This window comes from Triplophysa rosa, linkage group LG12, assembly GCF_024868665.1.
Source record: "Triplophysa rosa linkage group LG12, Trosa_1v2, whole genome shotgun sequence".
Lineage (NCBI taxonomy): Eukaryota > Metazoa > Chordata > Actinopteri > Cypriniformes > Nemacheilidae > Triplophysa > Triplophysa rosa.
In genome coordinates this window covers 20,423,710-20,444,736 of record NC_079901.1, presented here as the reverse complement: position 1 = coordinate 20,444,736, position 21,027 = coordinate 20,423,710, and the positions used below count along the sequence as shown (strand labels likewise).

The 21,027-nt window shown below is 37.9% G+C and overlaps 2 protein-coding genes across 6 annotated transcripts in view; both read left to right on the top strand.

The window, feature by feature from the left end:
* bicd1a (bicaudal D homolog 1a) overlaps positions 1 to 13,780 on the top strand; it is a 31,552-nt gene extending 17,772 nt beyond the window's left edge. Inside the window, exons 5-9 of one of the 5 annotated variants that reach the window (XM_057348168.1) lie at positions 1,889 to 2,992; positions 3,106 to 3,257; positions 4,303 to 4,513; positions 11,024 to 11,109; positions 11,542 to 13,780. In XM_057348168.1, coding sequence (XP_057204151.1) covers positions 1,889 to 2,992; positions 3,106 to 3,257; positions 4,303 to 4,513; positions 11,024 to 11,109; positions 11,542 to 11,650 — 1,662 coding nt within the window. In that variant the 3' untranslated portion in view covers positions 11,651 to 13,780. The other 4 variants (XM_057348167.1, XM_057348170.1, XM_057348169.1 and 1 more) reach the window with 4 other exon arrangements.
* A 769-nt stretch (positions 13,781 to 14,549) lies between these two features.
* The window catches only part of fgd4a (FYVE, RhoGEF and PH domain containing 4a), a 39,746-nt gene continuing 33,268 nt past the window's right edge, over positions 14,550 to 21,027 (top strand). Inside the window, exon 1 of the mRNA XM_057347439.1 lies at positions 14,550 to 14,899. Coding sequence (XP_057203422.1) covers positions 14,785 to 14,899 — 115 coding nt within the window. The 5' untranslated portion in view covers positions 14,550 to 14,784. The remainder of the gene's footprint in view (positions 14,900 to 21,027) is intronic.

Below are 21,027 nucleotides of genomic sequence, written 5' to 3'. Positions count from 1 at the left end.
AAACAGAGTTATCTCATTTTGGAACCAAACTCTATATACTGTATATATATGCCAACTGTCATGAAAAGATTTGGAATGGTATGTTATTTTATCAAATACAAGATTGTAAATGATATTGTTTAAAAAATCTTTGCAAATTCCATGACACAATTTTTTCAAAATGAAATTTCATATACATGTGACAATCTGATAATCCTATATCCATTCACTCCTATATGATAAAAATAATGCAGTGATAGCACGCATAAATTCACCCATGTAGTCTAAACAGATCCATTTTCTGAAACGTTTTTTATAACATGTTGTGTCTAAGGGACTCGTACAGGGAATGTGGATGTTTTTTAGCTGCCACTGCCATCAAATATATAGCCAAGAGCCTATTGTGGATCTCTATTGCACAAATGAGTTGCCCTGTCTCTCAGAGAGCTTTGTTCCTCAACTTAGATGTCCTTCTTTTCACAAATTTCTCTCAGAGTCCTTTTCTTTGTTTTATACACTCACACACACACTTTTATATCTTTTCTTGAGTGTACCAAATCGAAGTTATCCAGACAGAAAACTAAAACCAGGCCACCCTGTTCACTTCTTAAATATGTTTCCTTTTTTGTTGTGTTCTTCTTGGATCTCCTCCAGTAAGGAATCAATAGAGTTTTGCTTTCTCAGCCTTAAGTGTTAGAGTTGGCTGATGCCTGTAATACAGTGACTGATCAAAAAGCAATTAAACAGTACTTCAGCTCAATGACAAGAATCACATGTCTGCGATGACGCTAAATGTGACAAGCAAGCCAACACAATAACACCAGCATCACATCTCAGGAGTTATATATAATGAAGTGAATATTCCATGTGGTTCCATTGGTCTTTTGCTTAAGTTTTTTACATTTATTCATTTTACAGTCTTTTTCATCTTATACATGCTACCAGAATCATTGTAGCTTTACTGTAGTTTTACTTCTATTTCGAATTAGCTTTTATTTGATATTTTTAGCTTTGATGTTAATTTTTTGTTTCAATTTTTAGCTATTTTGTTATGCGAGTTTGTCATTTAATTATTTATTTGTTTATGTTGCTATATATGTTTAAAAATATATATTATAGTTCTTATTTATTTTCATTTCATATTTTAGTGCTTTAACCTGAACTTATTTCAGTTTATTGCTAGGAAAACATTTCTTATTTTAGTTTACGTTTTTCAAATAATATTTAGGCCAGTATTTTATTTGATCTCAATTAACAGGAATGTTTTAATAGTTTTAGTTTTAGTAAACTATAATAAGAATGTTATACATTTTAGGTATACATGTGGGAACCGAACCAACAACCTTTCTGCTGCTAACCAAATGCCCATTGAAAGGAATTTATTCTTCCTTCCAAATTAAAAATATATATATATATGACAATAGAAAACAAATTAATAATTTCATAATAAAAAATTGTATGCAAAATATGTGCCAAAATGGAAATAATCGCAGTTATGTGAATGAGTGAATCGCAGTTATGTCAAGATTGTATTGAATATTAAATGTCAAATCACCAATTGCATTTTATTCCATTCGACAGGGGTGGTGTATTGTCACTGAAAATTAAATTGAAATCATTTCATGTTATTTTCCATTTTGGCACATTTTCTATAGTGAAATGGTTAATCTGTTTTTTTTTCTCCAAATAAAAAAACAGCCTAGTCCTTTTCAGCTTGGTGGATAGAGCTTTTACCACAGAAACGTAATAAAATAAAATAAAACTAATGATGCTCAACACTTTTATTGTTGTTTCAGTATTAGGGATACCAACCTTCTATGAGCAAATATTGTGCATAGCTGCAAAAGACACCTCTGCTTTGAAATGCAACTTTTTTTACTAACTAGCAAAGTATCATCTTGTTCACTAGGTGGAGAGAGAAAAGGCATCTCTGCTTACCAACCTGCAGGAGTCTCAAACGCAACTGCAGCACACGCAGGGCGCTTTAACGGAGCAGCACATGCGTGTTCACCGCCTCACGGAGCGTGTCAACATCATGAAGCGTCTCCACAGCGACAAGGAGTTTGACACGGAGGAAACCGAAAAAGGTGACGGGCCCTTCAACGGTTGCTGCGAGACGGACATCAACGGTATAGAGCTCTTAGAGTGCAAATATCGAGTTGCCGTGACGGAGGTCATCGACTTGAAGGCGGAGCTTAAGGCTTTAAAGGAAAAGTATAACCAGTCTGTGGAGAGCCAATCAGAAGAGTGCAACCGCAGCGATGGGAAGGTCCAGGCCCTGGAAGCTCAGGTGAAGCGTTTGGAGAAATCTTGCCGTGAGGGCCGAGAGCGGATAAGCAACCTAGAGGCGGAGCTTCGGAGCGCTTCGGGAATGGCAAGCGAGAGTAACGGCATGTTGAACGCAGCTCAGGATGAGCTGGTTACGTTCAGTGAAGAACTTGCTCAGCTGTACCACCACGTCTGCTTGTGCAACAACGAGACGCCAAACCGCGTCATGCTAGACTACTACCGTCAGAGCAGGGTCACACGTAGCGGAAGTCTCAAAGGCACGGATGACCTGAGAGCCCTGCTTTCTCCACGATTAGCTCGTCGTCTGGCTAAGGTCACTTCAGACATGTCCAAGAGCCCTCAAGAGTCCCCGTCGAAGGAACCATTGGGAGATGGATCTAAAGGGGAGGCAGCAAGTCAGAGTCCCAACAAAACCCCATTTGGTTCCCCAGTCAACGGTTTGCTCTCAGCATCCCTAACGCCAGAGACCGGAGATCTCCGCAAGGAGCCCATGAATATCTACAACCTTAACGCCATCATCCGTGACCAGATCAAACATCTGCAGAAGGCCGTAGACCGCTCGCTCCAGCTATCCAGGCAGAGAGCTGCAGCGCAAGAGTTGGCGCCCATCTTGGACAAAGACAAGGAGGCCTGCATGGAGGAAATCTTAAAGTTCAAATCTCTCTTGAGCACCAAAAGAGAGCAGATTGCCACTTTGCGTCTTCTCCTTAAAGCCAATAAACAGGTACAGTAGAAGACACCAGACAGTGCTAACTCATTCCAACAACTTATGTTGTGTTTTAAATCCAAAGCTTTAAGAGTTCTTTACTGTATGTGTTTGTTCTTATTTTCCCTCAGACTGCAGAAGTGGCTTTGTCTCACCTGAAGAGTAAATATGAGAATGAGAAGACCATGGTGGTTGAGACAATGATGAAGCTTAGAAATGAACTGAAGGCTCTCAAGGAAGACGCGGCCACCTTTTCCTCACTGAGAGCGATGTTTGCCACAAGGTGCACTTAACAGTCATCTGCACTTAAAGGGATAGTTCACCCAAAAATGAAAATTCTGTCATCATTTACTCATTCTCTTGTCATTCCAGTCTTTTATGACTTTCTTTCTTCCGCAGAACAAAAACGATAACGATATGATATTTTGAAGAATGTTGGTAACCGAACAACAGCAGTACCTATTCACTTCACACAAACCAATGCAAGTGAATGGATACCGGTTACCAACATTCTTTAAAATATCATATTTTGTGTTCTGCAGATAGAAAGCCATACAGGTTTGAAGTAAATGATGACTTTCTAGAAACAGAGGCTCTGTTAAACATTCTTTTTTCAACAGACTTAATCTAAAAAATGTGAATCAATAGCCAAGACTTTAAATAATGCTGAATTTCTAAAGTATCAGTAGTCGTTAACAGTATAATTTTGAGTATATAGAAAGTACCAGTCAAAAGTTTGGACATACTTGACTGAAATGTTTCTAATGATCTAAAAAATCTTTTAATCTGAAACTACTTTTATAGACTAAATATAATTGTGCCAATATCAATTGCATTAGAAAACAAAAATGTATAAAAATTTGAAATGGATGACTTTGACCAAATAATGTAGAAAAAGCAGCCAATAAGAGCCCTGAATAGATTGGGAACTCCTTCAGTACTCTTTAAAAACTTCCCAGGGTGAGACCTCAAGAAGCTGAATGATAAAATGCCAAGAGGACGATTTTGCTAATTCTAATCAATGGGAGCTACTTTCAAGATGCTAAAATATAAAATATATTCTAAAAGATCAAAAAAGTGTGTCTAAACTTTTGACATGGAAGCACCTTCTTATCTTAACAAAATATCTATCTATACATTTCTCTTCAACTGCACATTTTATATTCAGTTTTTTATGTCGGATCGCTGACTAAGAATGTGACGAAACGTCCAGTTTACCCCACAAAATTAAATTGACCTTAAACTCAAAAATGTAATTGGAGTTAGGCATGATTCTAGGATTGATGCTCTTAAAAACTTTCCACAACTTTACATCTCTGTTTCTGTAGATGTGATGAGTACGTTACTCAACTCGACGAAATGCAGAGGCAGCTGGCTGCCGCCGAAGATGAAAAGAAGACTCTGAACTCGCTTCTCCGTATGGCCATTCAGCAGAAACTAGCTCTGACCCAGCGGCTCGAAGAACTGGAATTCGACCACGAGCAGTCCCGCTGCGGCCGCGGAGGGAAGATGCCACGAATCAGGAGAAGCCCTCAAAAAGTAAGTCAACGAAACGCATTCACCGCTCCACCCAGCCCCACCGCACCGGTTTCTAGTCCCCTTGCATCAGCCGGTAGCTCACCTTTGCTGGACAAACCTGCTCCATCTACCTGGAGCTCCTCAGCCCAGCCGTTTTTCTTTGTCGTTCATAGCAGAGACTCTGGACACAGCCCACAGTGTTCGTCTGATGTTCACGTCCCTAGATCGGCTCCTACGTCACCTTATCATTCCCCTGTCCTGAGCACACGCCAGCTGTCGCCGCACTCATTGAGATCTCGCGTGCGCTCCACCGTGACTCAGTTCACATCTTCAGGGACCTCGAGAAACCTTGCAGTCACTCCTGTGGCTCCCGGAAACCCTCAGTAGGTGACAGGGCTGAGGACAGACTGGTTTCCATATATTGTGTTGATGGCTGTGTAGTGTGTATGTTTCAACTCAGGGATTAATTTAGGTTCTTTTAATGTCAACTAGACTGGATTCTATGTTTTGTTAAATCTGGGTTTATTTGGGTCCCGTGTAGCAATTAAAATAATAAATTCTGTCCGTAAAAATAAGTTTAAATCAAAGATTTGGAATTACCTTTGATGCCTTTTTTGTGGCCTGACTAAGAAATCAGGTTTTCGCATGCATACTTGTTGGAATCTAAGTAAGGAAGTGTGTTTGGACCATGTTAAAATAATTATTCAGAAATGCAAGACAGGTATTCAGTGGGGTATGTCTTTATTTAAATCTTTCTTATCAGAATATAATTTCTGCTTGCACGCTTTCGTTTCATGGCTTGGTGAAATCGGTGCTGCATTCTGCATGTCAATCTGTTATTTACAGCCATTGAAAAATTTAAGATACCAGTCCAGTGTCTGTTGAATTTCAACAAAATCATAGAGTCATACAACAGCAATGTGAAAGACTGACAGCATGACAAGACGCTTGAAAACTGTGATAAAAATCCAGGTTATAACATAAAACATAATTTTAAACTTTTCCTAAAAACATGTACTTTACTGTTGTATTGCTTAGAAGTGAATTTGAATTTGTTTTCTTCGCAGTATTTGAGGTTTGAAAAAATACAGTGCATCTTATTTATTTTGACCTGTTTCGCCAGTTTTTATTTTCTGCAAATAAATGCAAATAGAAACAATATTTTTACTTAAAGTTTAGAAATATTGTTAGTAGTTCACAGAATGAAACAAAAGTGATCATTTTACCTAAACACAAACCAAGAATAGGCCTTTTTCACGCTTCTGGGTTTTTGACTTCCGCATCGTTCGACGCAGGGTAAACGATGTTCCGGTTACAGCAGTATCCAATACTAACAAGAGTGTCTGGATTAAATGTCTTCGTGTAAATATTGTAAATGAGCTTAATACCTTATTACCGCCTGTTTAAAGTTAAGATCTTCATTTAAAAACACCTCGCAGCTAAGAGGGGGCTCTAGTACTGCTGTTTTGGTCTTAATCTAAGGTTTGTACCGTTTACGGGACAGCAACCTGAGGCAGGTGCTGATTTTAACTACTGAACTGCATATAATAAATCCAGTGATGATGTTCTCTGTCTCATTTTATTCTTTATGTCTGTATGGTTTGGTCCTGCATTATATCGATAAAATAAATGTTACAGTAAAGGCAGCGCGTTGTGCTGGAAAGACACCACCCAATCCCCTTCCGTCAGACTCGCATCACACTTTCTGTTTCAGAACATTTCAAAAAATGTCTTCTGTTGTCTGTTCTCAGCAGTGCTTCTGACATTATAAAAATATTTTAATAATGTAAATATATAATATCAGACGTTTTACATTTAGTCATTTAGTCATGAGGTAAACAATGAAAGCAATTGGAACAACATAAGGACAACAAAAAGCATAAGTGCACTGGTCTCATATAGCCTACCACAGTATACAAAGCTAAGGGTTTTTTTTTATAGAAAGAGTAGAAAAGAGATAGAAGTCAGAACTGATCGGTCAGTTTAAAAACGGACGTACGCCTTAAAGTTTTCCGCTATATTTATTTGATTTACTTTTGAAATTTGACCGTTGCTCAGCTCCCGTGACATCATGGGATAAATAAGTGTCCATCCGATCCACACTCACGAATCTCGGCGGAAGTAGTAGACCATCCGGGTATTTCTCGCCTACTGTTTTTGCATACTGAGGTTTCGGACATACTATTCATGACTCATACTCATTTTCGCTTACTATATGGAAGTAGGCGGTTTTGGACGCAGCCATGGTCTCTTATTTATTTTTCTGCGGCTGTATTTCTTTGTCAGACATCAAATCTGATGTATCTACAACTCCATCCAGCGGCAACCATACTGTATAGCAGCTAGCAGTAGGCCCTAAAACAAACCTTCATGTGTTCATTTCAAAAAGTGTTTACAATATTAAATCGTGATAAGAATCTATAATCGAAACCACATTAAACTATCCATAGCGAATTGTTTTGCCATGCTCAGATGAGCTCAATGTGCAGCCGGAGAGAGCGTTTCTATTCATGGATATGGCATATGGCACTGCAGGATCTGCCATATGCAAATATAGGGACCTGCTATTGCACATGCCGCCCGCTGCCCGGCTATAACATACCAATGAGTTCTGAGCCACAGTGGTCACTTCAAATGTGTCATTTATTATGTCTGGCAAAGAGCCGTGGGCCAAAAGGCATTTGACAGGATTAGCGGTCAAGAAGAACAAATGTGTTAGCGTGGCTCGTGCGAGACTGACTAATGCTCCGTTTATGTGGATGTAATGGTTGTTGGTATAGATCAGATTTAAAATAAAAGTTCTGTCATCATTGATTCACCTTCATGTCGTTTAAAATATGACTCTTCTGTGGAGCACAAAGGAAAAATATTTTGAGAAAAGTTTCAGAGGTTTTGTGTCCATACAGTGGAAGTCAATAGGGATCCATGTTGTTTGGTTACCAACATTCTTCAAAATATTTTTTGGGTTAAGAAAGAGAGTGAGTAAAGGAAAGAATTTTCATTTTGGGGTGAACCATGCCTTTAAAGATGCACAACTCAGTAGATGGTGTTTGTGTAACCAGGATGGAAACCAGTCTGATCCTCTTAACCTTCGAGTTATCAAGACCCCTGTACAAAAAGGATGCAAAACACTCGTTCACCTCATATTTTAATCGTCGTAATTTAAGGAATGTTTAACATAGAATTAACATTGTGAGTAGCATAATTAGACATTTTTTTAATAGTTGACAGCGATGAAATGAAATGTAGCGATGTAAATGTGCCTGTACTGTAAATAAGCAATGTGTGATTCCACTCTCTGGCAACAGGTGTCAGTGTGTCATCTTGTCTATATTTCTCATCACTGAACCTGTCAAATGCTCTTTCGCTCATCGCCGTTCACATAACAGTCATATAAAATCACACTCCTCCTTAACCCAACATAATATTCCAGTTTAAAAAAATGTAAATCAACATGTATTTATTTATTCTGAGGCTTTAAGTATAATTGACAGCTAAATGAAGAATGTCACTGCACATGCACAGCTTTTTAAACGAACAATACTGGGTTTTTAGGAGGATCTATTGACAGAAATGCAATATAATATACAAAACTATTTCTTCAGAGGTGTATAAAGACCTTTCATAATGAACCGTTGTGTTTCTAATACCTTAGAATAAGCTGTTTATATCTACATGGTGTTTCGAGTCAGATCCGTGGGCGTGGCTTGTTGGTTTTTACTAAATCTTTGGTGTTTCAAGTCTTACGAAACCTTTACCCTAACCTTACTCTAACCATCTAAACTACCTATGATTGTTAAAATTGACGAAAAAACACGTTTGGGTGATGACGTCAGACTCAAAACAAGGATTCAGTGAGAGCCCCCTGAAGGCTTACATTGAATTCGCCGCCATGTGTTGTACAGCAGCCCTAAACGGACAAACAACTCTACAACGCGCGTTCCCTCTCCCCTGCGGTAGTTGTGAAACGGGCCGTACGGATCGTACTCTACGGTTCGGAACGCATGTGACCCGCGGATTAAATATAAGTTTATTCATCATTGAGTAAGAGAGTAAAACGCGCTCTCTCTACCGTTTTCGCCAACGCACTGTCGCTCTCTCTCCAGTATCTGGACGAGTACAATATTAAAGCGGTTCCAGATAAACAATGATGCTCAAAACTACTCCGTCACACAGCTAATATTAGAACAAAAACAACAACATATCTTGGTTCTAACAAACAGAAAAACCAACATTACTCACATACTTATCCGAATCAAAGCAACCTCCTCGGGAGTGATTTTAATAAGACGATCTTTCTCTCCAACGACTCTGCTGGAAAGTATCTCCATAGATATCTATTAAAAGCCGCGGGTCTTAACGCGTCTCTGCTGGAAAGTCTTTATAATATTAACACAGGTCCTAGCTCCTGCCTGACTTTTATCCTTCTTTTTATACTTAAAATCCACAGACCTTTTATTTTATGTAATAAATAAGACATCGCTCTTTCTACAGTCTTTCCAATGCCCACATGATCTCTTCCCTGCGTCAACATGAGAACGACATCTTTTTGTACTATGGTGGCCACCGTCGTGTTTGGACTGAGCGATTCGTTGCAAATTTATAATAACGCTAGTGGCCGCTGTAAATCAAAAACTGCGCCTTTAAAGCATCGCAAGCAAATTGAGACTTATCATAATCTTCAGGAAAGCTCTTGATGTGTATGTTTGCTCTTACGTGAAAGCATCAACTATTATATTTTAAAGCTGCAGTGTGTCATTAACCAAAAGCAGCACCAACTGTTATATGGGACGCTCTAGTAGGTGGTGTAGCTTCACCATTCTGCAGGCAAAATGCCCTGTTTTCCATTGATAGACATTGAAACAATAGTTGATTATGACAAAATATGTTTTTTTTTAAAGTAACAATATAGTGCAGATATTTTATTGTATAATAGTAAGTTTTACCAGTTCCTGATTTCAAGATAAATTAACTAGATTTTCTCTTTCACAGCTCAGTCGCTAGTGAGAGGCTTGGGATTGAGTGTTCTAATACTGCCACCAGCCAATCAGACCTGTCAGTAAAAATTGCATTTACTGCATATGTGATTGTCCAAAAAAAAACACATTATTGTACAACAACTTAAAGGGACAGTTCACCCCCAAAAAATCTGTCATCGTTTACTCACCCTCGAGTGATGAACACAGGGAAAGATATTTGGAAGAATGCTTGTAACCAAACAGTTCTTGGACTCTATTGACTACCAAATATCTTCTTTTGTGTTCAACAGAACAAAGAAATTTATATAGCAATTTTCTCTACTATGGTAGTCAATGGTGGCCAAGAACTGTTTGGTTACAAGCATTCTTCCAAATATCTTTCTCTGTGTTTACCAGAACAAAGAAATCTATACAGATTTGTAACAACTCGAGGGTGAGTAAATAAAGACAGAATATTTATTTTTGGATGAACTGTTCCTTTAAGCATCCATGAGATGGCAGGTCTTGTACATCCAGAAGGACATGCTAGCAGATGGCTGACTCTATGGGTAGGCAAGGAACATCTGTCAGATATGCAGCATTATTTTTGCAATTATGTTTGGTGCTGCTAGTGGCACGGAAATGACATATTGCAGATTTCTTCATCATGTCTTGTCACATGTCGATGTATGCTGTATGTGTTAATACGGCAGCAGCACTAGTGCATCATTTGTGCCTGATACAATGAACCATATTCTGGGTTTACCCTTCAAACTTGTTTTTCTTTAATCTAGCATTTCATGTAAATGTATGCAAAGATAATTGACTGGATGTGTATTGCTGGCTCATAATTTGATGACTCTGACAATGGCCCTAAAACTATCAAACACGCTAAACTCATTTAAAGGGATAGTTCATGCAAAAAATGTGAATTCTGCATGATTTACTCAGCCTAAAGTTGTTCCAAATCTGTATAAATTTCTTTGTTCTGTTGAACACATGGAAACAGTTCTGGGGCACCTTTGACTACCATTTAAATTTTTTCTACTATGGTAGTCAATGATGCCCCAGAAATCTCAGTTGCTAACATTCTTCCAAATACATTTCTTTGTGTTAGACCAACCAAAGAGAGAGTGAGTAAATCGTGAAAGAATTTCTATTTTTAGGTAAACTATCTCTTTAAAATGTACTGTATGTATATCATTGCATTAGATTTGTCAAGGGACAAGTGCAAAGAAAAGAAAACATTTTCTCATTTAATTTTTCTGTGGCATTTTATAAATGACTTTCAGCTTACTATCAAGGTCAAACTCTGTAATTTTTTTAATTAATTGCAATTGGTTTGGAAAAGTTATAATTACTGTATGTTTTAGGGCCACTGTATATAAATTCACCCTCGAAAGATCTATAAGTTGACTTTGTTTCTTCCTGCATGAAATGAACACCCTGTCACATCCCAGATTCATTTCATTTCCCCCACTTTCAGTCTGTCTCACTTTCACATCTCACATCCGATCTTTGTGCCCATCTGTGTGTCCATGACTGTCACAAATCTGTATATCTAATTTATCAGTTTCTCTTAGATTGTCACCAGTCTGCTGTCTCAGTACCGCCTACCTCCCCACAACTGAGGCACGGGGGGGCACCCACAGGCCACAGGTAACACGCCTTCAGAGGAACTCGCTCTATTTTTTCTCACAAGATCTGAAAGATGTCACACTTATAGAAGCATCCTTTCTACCACACTGCACTTTGTCACACATTTTCTCTCTTTTCAATACTTCTGCATGCAGTCAGCATATGTCCTCGCAACCAGATGCAAACATACTATTTTGATGCCTCTCGTTCTGAGTTGTCAAATAAAGACAACAATCCTTAGTTTCCATATTGATGTATATACTTTGTCTCAAAGCTGCTTGCTGTTGCATGTGTGATGGTCAAGTGTGTTTTTGTTATAATGTTTTTGAATTATTTACAGTATGTCACCAGTAATGCATTGTTTAATCATTGTTTTAATCTCAGGATTTGAAAATTTCCCACGACTTACAGTCATGTTTGCTTTTTCTTACTTTTGTATGTGGACCTCAGTAGTCCAAATGTGTTGTTAGCTCAAGAGGACCAGACATCCGCGGCCAGATACAGACTTCCATGTGACCCATTCAAATGTGTGGCCCATCACTCTCATCATTTTGGCCCCTAGCTCCTGTCAATCAAAAGGGAAGTCCTTGGAAACTTCTTACATTTATCAATGGCCTATCCTTTCTCACACACAGAAGACGGATCACATGAGGGGGCGGGGCATATCATCCATCAGCCAATCATCAACTTATTCTTATTGTGTGATCATTGAGGGGCCTGTCCTAATTTCACCCTCAAACACAGAGAGCCATGCATTGGATGAATTATTCAGTGCTTATTGTGAAAGTACACGTTACTAGGGATGTAACGATTCACTCAGCTCACGATGCGATGCGATTCACGATTCTGATCTCACGATGCGATTTATTCACGATTTACTCACGATTTATTTTGAAAAAATGAGTTGAAACAAATTAGAAATGAACAACGTCCCTTGCATTATTTCTTAAATGCTTCACGTTTCTTTGTATGATAAAATAATGTTTTTATTTCAAATAACAAAACTAAACTGCAATTTTATAACAAATTAATAATAGAAAAAGTCTCTTTAATATAAACAAACTAATACTGTCTGTGCTTTTCTTGGATTTTTTTTGCATTTAAGAAATATCAGCATCCACGTTTAGGTTTGCAGTGAAAATAGCGGCCCCTGCTGTTCAAAAAATGTATTGCGATTCAGTTCAAGCCTCAACCGATTTGAATCGTCACTCATTATAACCGATTTTCAACCGGCTCACGGTGAATCGTTACATCCCTACACGTTACCACCCAGAGTAACATGAAAGCAATATGACAGGTAATGAGATTCACTTATTTATCTATTTATTGTTATATTTATTTACCTGTTTATTTTAAACGATTAAAGTGTTATATTTCATTGTTTCTTGCTTTTGCAATTGGATACAAGTTTGTTGTGGTCGTAACATTCGACCATTTTACAGTCTACTTTAAAATACACTTCCAAATTTTGAATATACAAGTATTTATTGGATCAACCCCATACATACATTACAGTATTCAGAGTGAGTTCATAACAGTTCAACTAATGGTTGTGTTTAACTTTCAGAAGAAAAACAAACAAAAGTGTGATAGAGATTTTCTTAGAGAGTTGCTTTGGTATTAAAACTAGACTCTTAAGAGTTATTTTAATGAGAAATGTGCTCTTAATGATGTTTGAGTGATTTTTGAAGTGGAAACCTTGAAATAATAAAGCCTTTGAGGTGATATTACTTCTCGATCAAATACCATGGCATATGGGATGTATGTTTAGGTGTCCTATGTTATTTTGTAGCAGTTAAAAGGTTTATTGCAATGCACAAAGATTATTTTTAATACCTTAATTCTCTTATTTATTTCTGAAGTGATGTCAAATATTTGTCTATTTGAGGGAGTTAAGCTTACTAAACTTAAACATTATGTGGGTTTACTTTGAGTTCTGCTCCAAAAACAGCATATGAGCCATGTTTACTGTATTACAGTACACAATCTGTTTCTTTGTCCATTTTCTTTTTTTCTTAAAGTTATTTAGTAATTCTCGGTCCATTTTTTAAAGCACAAATGCATTATGCTCTATGCGTTACGAAACAGTTATTTGGTCATCTATTTTCCAAACATTTGGGATTTGTACCAGCAGTAGGAGAGATGTCAGATGTGATTGTTTTTAATAGAGCGGTAACCACAAAACACATTTTCACTCCTACAGATTACACATACACAGAGAGTGTCTAAAGAACACAATCAGTACATTTTTAAAGCAAAACTGTGTGTTAATTGTAAAACTGTAACAAAGGAGAAGGATGCAAGATCAATGGTGTCATTCACTATCTTTCTCAGCCTCCTGTTCTCTATTCTCTTTTCTAAACCAATCATTTATGTGGTTTAGGTTATATTTGTCTCTTCCAACCAGAGTTTTATTATGAAGCAACTGGGTTTATTTACACACTACAGAGCTAAATTTGGTGGATCTTCTGACTCTTAATCTGAATAACTTCAGGACAAACAACCCTGCTTTCACAAGGTGTGTACTGGATAAAGCATGATCATGCTGTAGGATGATTTTTGTGTATACAGTCATAAGTGACAGTGTGAATTCATGTAAATTGGGACACTTATTAAGACATTAAGATGACTTTCAAAAAGTGTCCCAGTTTACTTGAAAGCACCCTACTTTTTGTGAAATAAAATGTTAAAACATTACACGCCAAGTCCTGTCTTGTTTGTGTGAAACAGTGTTCGTAAAAGGTTTTGTAAATGCGGATAAAAGCTTTTTGTGTACCTTTTAACAACTATGTTTACACCTTATCTCAAGTTACAGGAACAGACCAGTGAACCCTGCTAAAAAAAACAATAGAACAATAAAAATGTAATGGTTATAATGGGAATTGTTTCTAAAATGGTGTCTAGTATGTGATGATTGGTGGGATGTTGTCTGGCCAATTAATTGTATTGGAATAATGCCCAAAACATACTACAAAAAGAATTTTGTAATGCTTTTATTGGAAAAAGGTAATAGTTCATGAAAATCAATAGAATTTCTATTATGGTTTCTATTGGGTTTTTATTGTTTTTCCAACAAGGAACGCAACTCCTCGTCAGAAAATAAACTCTGCCAGTTAGATTCATAAACCCCTCCACAATTTATTAATTTCACCATCTCAAAGTGTTACATTAAAAATGTACATTCTTTTTTGTTTAAATGGTTACACTTTATCTTTTTATTGTTTGCTATGTCCATAATCGCAATTGTGCATTACTTAAGAGTTTGGTGAGCAGCATTGAGAAATCCTGATGTTGTGACAGGTAACATAAGGAAGTTACATCCTATAGAAATGATGAAGTATGATGTTTATGCTCGGTGAGTCAGTTAAAATTACAGCAGAGGGTTATGGGACAGAGGAAATGACTGGACCAATCCCGCTATAGAGGGCGGTGATACGGTCTGTGCGCGCGTGTGCTCGACGGCGGCGCGCTCTGATAAACCGATAATAGTCAGTACAGTGCGCAGCCATGACGTAACATGAAATTTAGTCAAATAATCTCATGAAAACACTAAATGCGAGAGCTATTGCTTAACACTACATTGTTGCGAACTCTTATCCCGCAAACGACCGCGCTTTGGATATGCTTCGCGCACGAAAATCGCGCTTGTGAACGAGGATTAAACTCGGCTGTTGCTTGCTCCAAACCACGTCTTAAATGTTGGAACGAAGTAAAGAAAACATGAGTGACATGAGGAGAAACGCTATCAGGAGGAAGTCCAAACCGATGAAGCGCGCAGGGACCGAGGTGGAGGAATGCAAAGAATGCTCAGGTGAGTTCTGGGTTCTTGAAGTTGTGAGCCATAACCTAAGCAATGTTTTGTGTATGTCTTGGGTTGTTTTAATCTCTGACAGCACAGGGGGCATATGGCAAATGTATTGGAATACAAACCAGGCTTCATTTTTCTACTGTACCCTGGAGAAGAGACCTGTTCTGGGAAATGAGATTGAACAAGTCTCGACTGGTCAAGTGTTTTCAGTAGACATCATCTCTGAGTTGGTATGTCTAACCAGTTTGCGCAATTTTATAGCTTAGAGACATGGAATTTTCAACAGTATTCCTGTTGCATTGTCTTATGGATCTTGTTTCGTCTTGTAAATCATGAAGACCGAGTCAGTGCATATGTTTACAGTATATGGAGGCAGTCATGATGACAGTAAAATGTTGCGAAAGAGTCCTGCAATGCCAGTATGAAGATTTTGACTTCAAATAACAGCAAAGTATGGTAGTTCTGTGGAAATTGTTGCATTTGAATTCAATTCTAGGGAGAACAGTCAACAATTTATGTAAATGTATTTATTTATAATACCATATTCAGTTGTCAGACAGGCTATTCACTATCGTCAGTACAGAGAATCTTTGGTACTGGGATCTATTCAAGAGACTGTACTACAGTGGGTCTTGCCATTGAGGTTCCTCTGTTTTTGTACAGTCTCTCTCTGTACTGCTGTTACCCAGTGAAACAGTGAGAGAATTAAGAGCTTACTGTGCAGTTGTGTTGGTTGACAGTAGAAATGGGAGTTCATTTGCCAAAAAAGCTTATTTAGGAAGTGAGTCCTGTCTGTGCACCAAATGGAATTACGAACATGTCATTGGTTAAGCCATTGTTGCTATGTTGGGCTGAACAGGATGCAAAGATTAGAAAATTTTAACCATGTTTTTGCCTTTCCACTGTACTGCAATTTAAGGCTAAAATATACTGCAAGACTTTTGCTCAGATTTTTAGTCTGGACTTGTTGCAGAAAGTCTGTGCCAGTTTGCAGATTTGATCAGTTCGTGTGTTTCTATCTGAAACTTTAAAAACGTTTGCGAGTGTATTGTCTTGTCCTGTAGTGTATTCCAGCCATTACTCTGAGAAAAAACCAACATAAGGCTTCTTGTATACAGAGGATTAATACAATGGGTTTGATTGTGTACAGAGACAGCAGAAGGAACAGAGTTTAGGGCCCCTAGGGAGCAACTTTCTCAGACTTAGTGTGCAGAGAAATAAGAGTAATTATGAGTAGTTTTGGATGAATAAATCTGAACAGATTTATTTTCATTACATCTTTGCAAAGACTACATGATACAGCCCAGTGAGTGAAATAAAGGGAACTGTAGTGAGGAAACTCGCTGTAAAGAAAAGAAATTAACAATTCTGGAAAGCATGCATGTCATGTACTGTAGCATTTAAGAAGAGATTAACACTTAGAAATATGAACACTTCTAAATTAAACAGTAATAATGTTCCGTAGACTTTACGAATTTTTGTTTTTCCTTTTTTTCTGATATTTTCAGGGGACCCCCTAGAATATTCTGGAGGCCCCCTGGGTCTCCCTGGACCCCAGTTTGAAAATCCCTGTTGATACACTCGAGTGAAACAGACATACATCATCAGAGCCACCAGTTTATTGGTTATAATTAAGATTTTATTGAGTTTCTGGGCTGTAGTTTGCGATTTGAGAGATATGATTGTGCGGTGCTGAATTTAGCTCATGGAGAACGCCCTCTATTATGCTCCAGTAAATATTTAGCCTCATGTTGGAGGACGCTGGGCTCCTGCCACAGGAAATAGAAAGTCATTCCAACATTGTACAATAATCATTTAAACTAATCTGCACAACATGATTTACAGTACATACTGACAATAACTGAGATTTATGCTTCAATATAGTATCTGGCTGCTGCATAATAGTTTTAAGTAGATTACAGCACCTTCCTCATGAGCGATAAGACGCAATAACACACGAATCCAGCAGGTGGCAGTATAACATCAAATATGGTTTGCCGATGTCAACAGTGCTTTTAAAGGGATAGGTCACCCCAAAAAGAAGCATTTTTCATCCTTTACCTCATGTCTTACCAAACCTATTTGACTTTCGTCTGCAGAACACAAAATGATATGTTGATGAACTTTGGTGACCAAACAACATTGGATTCATGAGGGTGAATAAACAAAGAGAGAATTTTTATGTGCTTGGGAAAATCCACTAGACAAGGTCTATCCGAAATGACGCACGTCCTGTGTGAGAGGAAAAAATCCTGCTCAGGTTCTGATGTTATAAGCGGTGAATTCCTTTCTTGGCTATTGTCAAGAACACAATGCAGGCAAGACGGATGTGTGTCGCAAGGTATTAGTCATGTAAGTCATATTATTTTATAGATTATAAAAGACTAATATTAATTACCAAATAAAAAAATAAGATATGCACACAAGTCAGGATCTTTACCTTTAAGAATTAAAAGCACAATAGGAATTATAATGTGTGTGGTAAAGCTCTTACATAACTCAAATCCTCCCCCCAGGGCACTTCTGCCCCTTCCTCTTAATAAACCTGGCTTTGATTCATCTGTTTAGCAAGCACCAAGCTGGAGTTTCCTGAGTTTTGTCCTCCCCACCCCCAGGATGGAGGAATAGGGCATTCCTGTAGCTCCAGCACCACACGATCCTCTTTCACCATGCCCTTAATGTTGTAGACGTTTAAAACCTCTTTCAACCACCTACAGTCCTTTTCAGATCCTCAGACTTAAGAATCTAGTGGAACGCCTTTTTTGTGCAACAAGGACATGGAGATATTTCTTCCAGTCGATGAGAACCAGAACGGATTATTAGGATATCTGGTTGTTAAATACTGACCCTTCATTCGTTGTTGATTCATTTGGATCTTACAAAGCATGATTTGTTGATCAGTAGTCATTTTTAAAGTATAGGTAAAGAGAAAGGAAGAGAGAGGATTCAAGGAAGCAGGGACAGTGGATATTTTTGTCCACTTCTCAGCTTCAGGAAGCCTGGCTTCACTTTCTCGACCAGCTTTCCTTTCAGTCCTTTTGTGGAACCCGTGGACCCTTCCCCATGGTTCTGTCACTGTCTTAAACTCCGCTCTCAGCTCTTAACCGCCTCACTTTGTGTGGATGTCCTGCTGATGGACAGTGATGGATTTCATGGGCTCTGGCCTCAGGAAAGCTCTTCTCCACCGCACTGCCTCCGGTAGGTGCCCGAACAGTTTCACTTTAATGAGTTCCGACATGCCATTGATGGAATAATGGAAAGTAGCGGTCTAGATAGTGTCATATAGGCAGGGGTTGGTCGAGTTTTGATGTCCCCCCACCGCAAGCTGAAAATATTTGATGTGTAGGAAACTGCATCCATGTATGATGGGGAGTGGATTGAGAAAAGTGAAGTACCGTCGGAAGTATTGGTTTTGGCCATCCAAAGGTAATGTAATTGTTTTCTGCAATTGTTTGAGTTGGTCATAGTTAGATGTTTGGGGCCTTGGTGTTATGTGGGGGTTTATTAAAATGCTACATTCTAGAAAGCAAATTGTTGGATGAAGTGTGAGCTGTGTAAAAATGTTACTAGAAGTAACCTTGAGAATTTTATTATGTGTGCTTAAGGGTGTGTTAAGGTAAGAAAAATGCATGTATGAATTGTGCACAACACTATCGGTATATAAAAAGAATGAAATGGGGCGAGATTTTCTAATATGACCTTTTTTACATTTACTTTAACAGTGTGCATGCAGTTTGGCGTGTCTGTCTTTTTTATGTTTTTGTTAAAAAAAAATAGTGTAATGAGAGTTTGCCAACTTATAAACAACATATGTTTTAGACCTCAGTAGTTTCACTTAAAACAGTTTGTATTAAAACACACATTTCTGTTTATACAGTGCTTGCAGCTGTTTTGGGGGTAATCCAGATACACTGACCTCGACGTTTGCCCCCCCCACAAATGAACTTAAAGCTTTGTTCTCTAATCTAAACCTTCATTGATTTATTGCTGGCTGTTGGTCCAACTACAAACTTCATCTCTCTGGTGTATTTTTATAAGCCATAAACAAAACGAATTAGTGTAACTTTGTGAGTTTGTTTGAAGAGAGCTTAATCTTGAATCTATAAAAAAGCTTTAAAATCTCATAGATGCTTTATAAACTACACACATGAAACCTGACCTCAACATTGGGGCAGTTTAGAGTAGAAATCAGTGTTTATGTAAACCTGACCATCACTCAGTCAGGTGATCACCACTCTCTGATGTTTATGTGGCCATAAGTTGGTAAAATAGTATACACTTCTACATTGTTTATGTGATCATTTTATCTTTAATCTGCACTCGGTACAGTGCTAAAATATGTTGTGTTTCTTTACCTAGAGACAAGATGGTTATGTGGATTTTTTTTAAAGAAACAGTTGCAAACCAAAGCAGAAGAAAGGTGTATCCCTTCTGAGATCTGAAGAATCAATTCGCTTTTGTGGTCAATACGATTTTGGTGGTCAATGAAATTTGGCTAACGATTAATTGTCTAGTAAATCATTGCGATTATGACGATTAATTGTCTGTTTTAGAGCTTTTTAACATTTAATTCTCATACATTTTTTATTCAGCTTTGAAACGACCATATTGTTCTGAATAATAAAAAATATGTTTTTTTTCTTGGAAATACATCGGAAAATATTGGTTTATCATATATTTAAGGTTTAGGCGTTTACCTGTCAATAATACAACTGCCAAATACTTGTAAATTAAGTAAATTGATCAGGAGTGAAGCCACCATTGATATGCTATCAGTCATAGAAAAGCTTCTAGTCTGTTTTTTTCTACAATAAAATTTTACTTCTATGTTAATGAAATTTTGGTAGACTGGTTTTCACACTAAGATTAGCTTAAATAATATTAAATTGTACTGCAGGTTATTTTTATGGTATATGCTTTAGTTTTTATTGTGTTGTGGTGGTACATTTTACAAGTATTACAATGCTTTAGTTACAATAAATACACTAAAATATGTAATATACAGGCACTACAGCTCCCCCTAGTGTCTTCTATAGAGATGTGCAATAATTGCGATGATCTGAAACCATCGCGATGAGGCCAAACAATCGCGATGAGACGATTATTTAATAATAGTGATAGCCCAAGTGGTCAATTTAATGCTAGTTGACACTGCAGTAACAAGGAACGAAGAAACGTCACGCAATGTAAGTTATGTAACGAAGTAAAAGTACAGATTTTCTATTAGAAATTTACTCAAGTAAGATTAAAAGTACACACTTTTAATTTTACTTAAAAAGTACATATTTTCCAAAATGTTACTCAAGTAAATGTAACGAAGTAAATGTAGCGCGTTACTACCCACCTCTGACTATAAGTTTGTGTTGTTTACATTATGCACATACGCGCCGATTGCCAACAAAACACAGACATATGACTTAGTTTCACTTACCACGTGCGGTACATGTCCGGCATTTTTCAGCGCTGGGACCGCTTCATCCATCTGTTTCAAACGATCTCCAAATCCAGCGTTATATCCACCATTTAAGTAACATCCATCACTGAAATGCTGTGAACAAACAAACACACCTCAACTTCTCTCACTATCACAAGAGTAAAGAGCTGCAATCTTGCAGCCAATCTTGATGGTAAGCGGCTTTTTTAGGCTTTTATTAACTAATTAGAAGATAGTGGAGAGAGATTGGAAGGAGAGAAGAGAGTAGGATCGGGAAAGGACGCCGAGCTGGGACTCGAACTCGGGTCGCCCAGGACACAGTTGAGCCCTATGTCTGGAGCACTGACCACACAGCAACAGGCTACGAAAACAAACTTGTTACTAAATGTTACATGCACCTGAAGAATGACGTCACTTCCTTTTTCAGCCTTTCCTGTTCTGCCTCCGATCAGCCCCCTCATTTAAAGCCTCTCTCTTTTCCTAGCCCAGTTTGTCTTTGTTGTGTTCATCTGTGCATATTGACCAGTAGGCGGTAGAAGTTTGTGTTGTGTGTATGTCGAAAATAGAAGAGTAAGAGGAAGAAGTGTTCCACCTGCTGCTGCATGCGGTGTACTGTTATACTACTTGATTTGGTTAATTAAAGTATTCATTATTTTCCTCCTCATTGCATCTTACCTAGGACATAACAGTCTTTCTC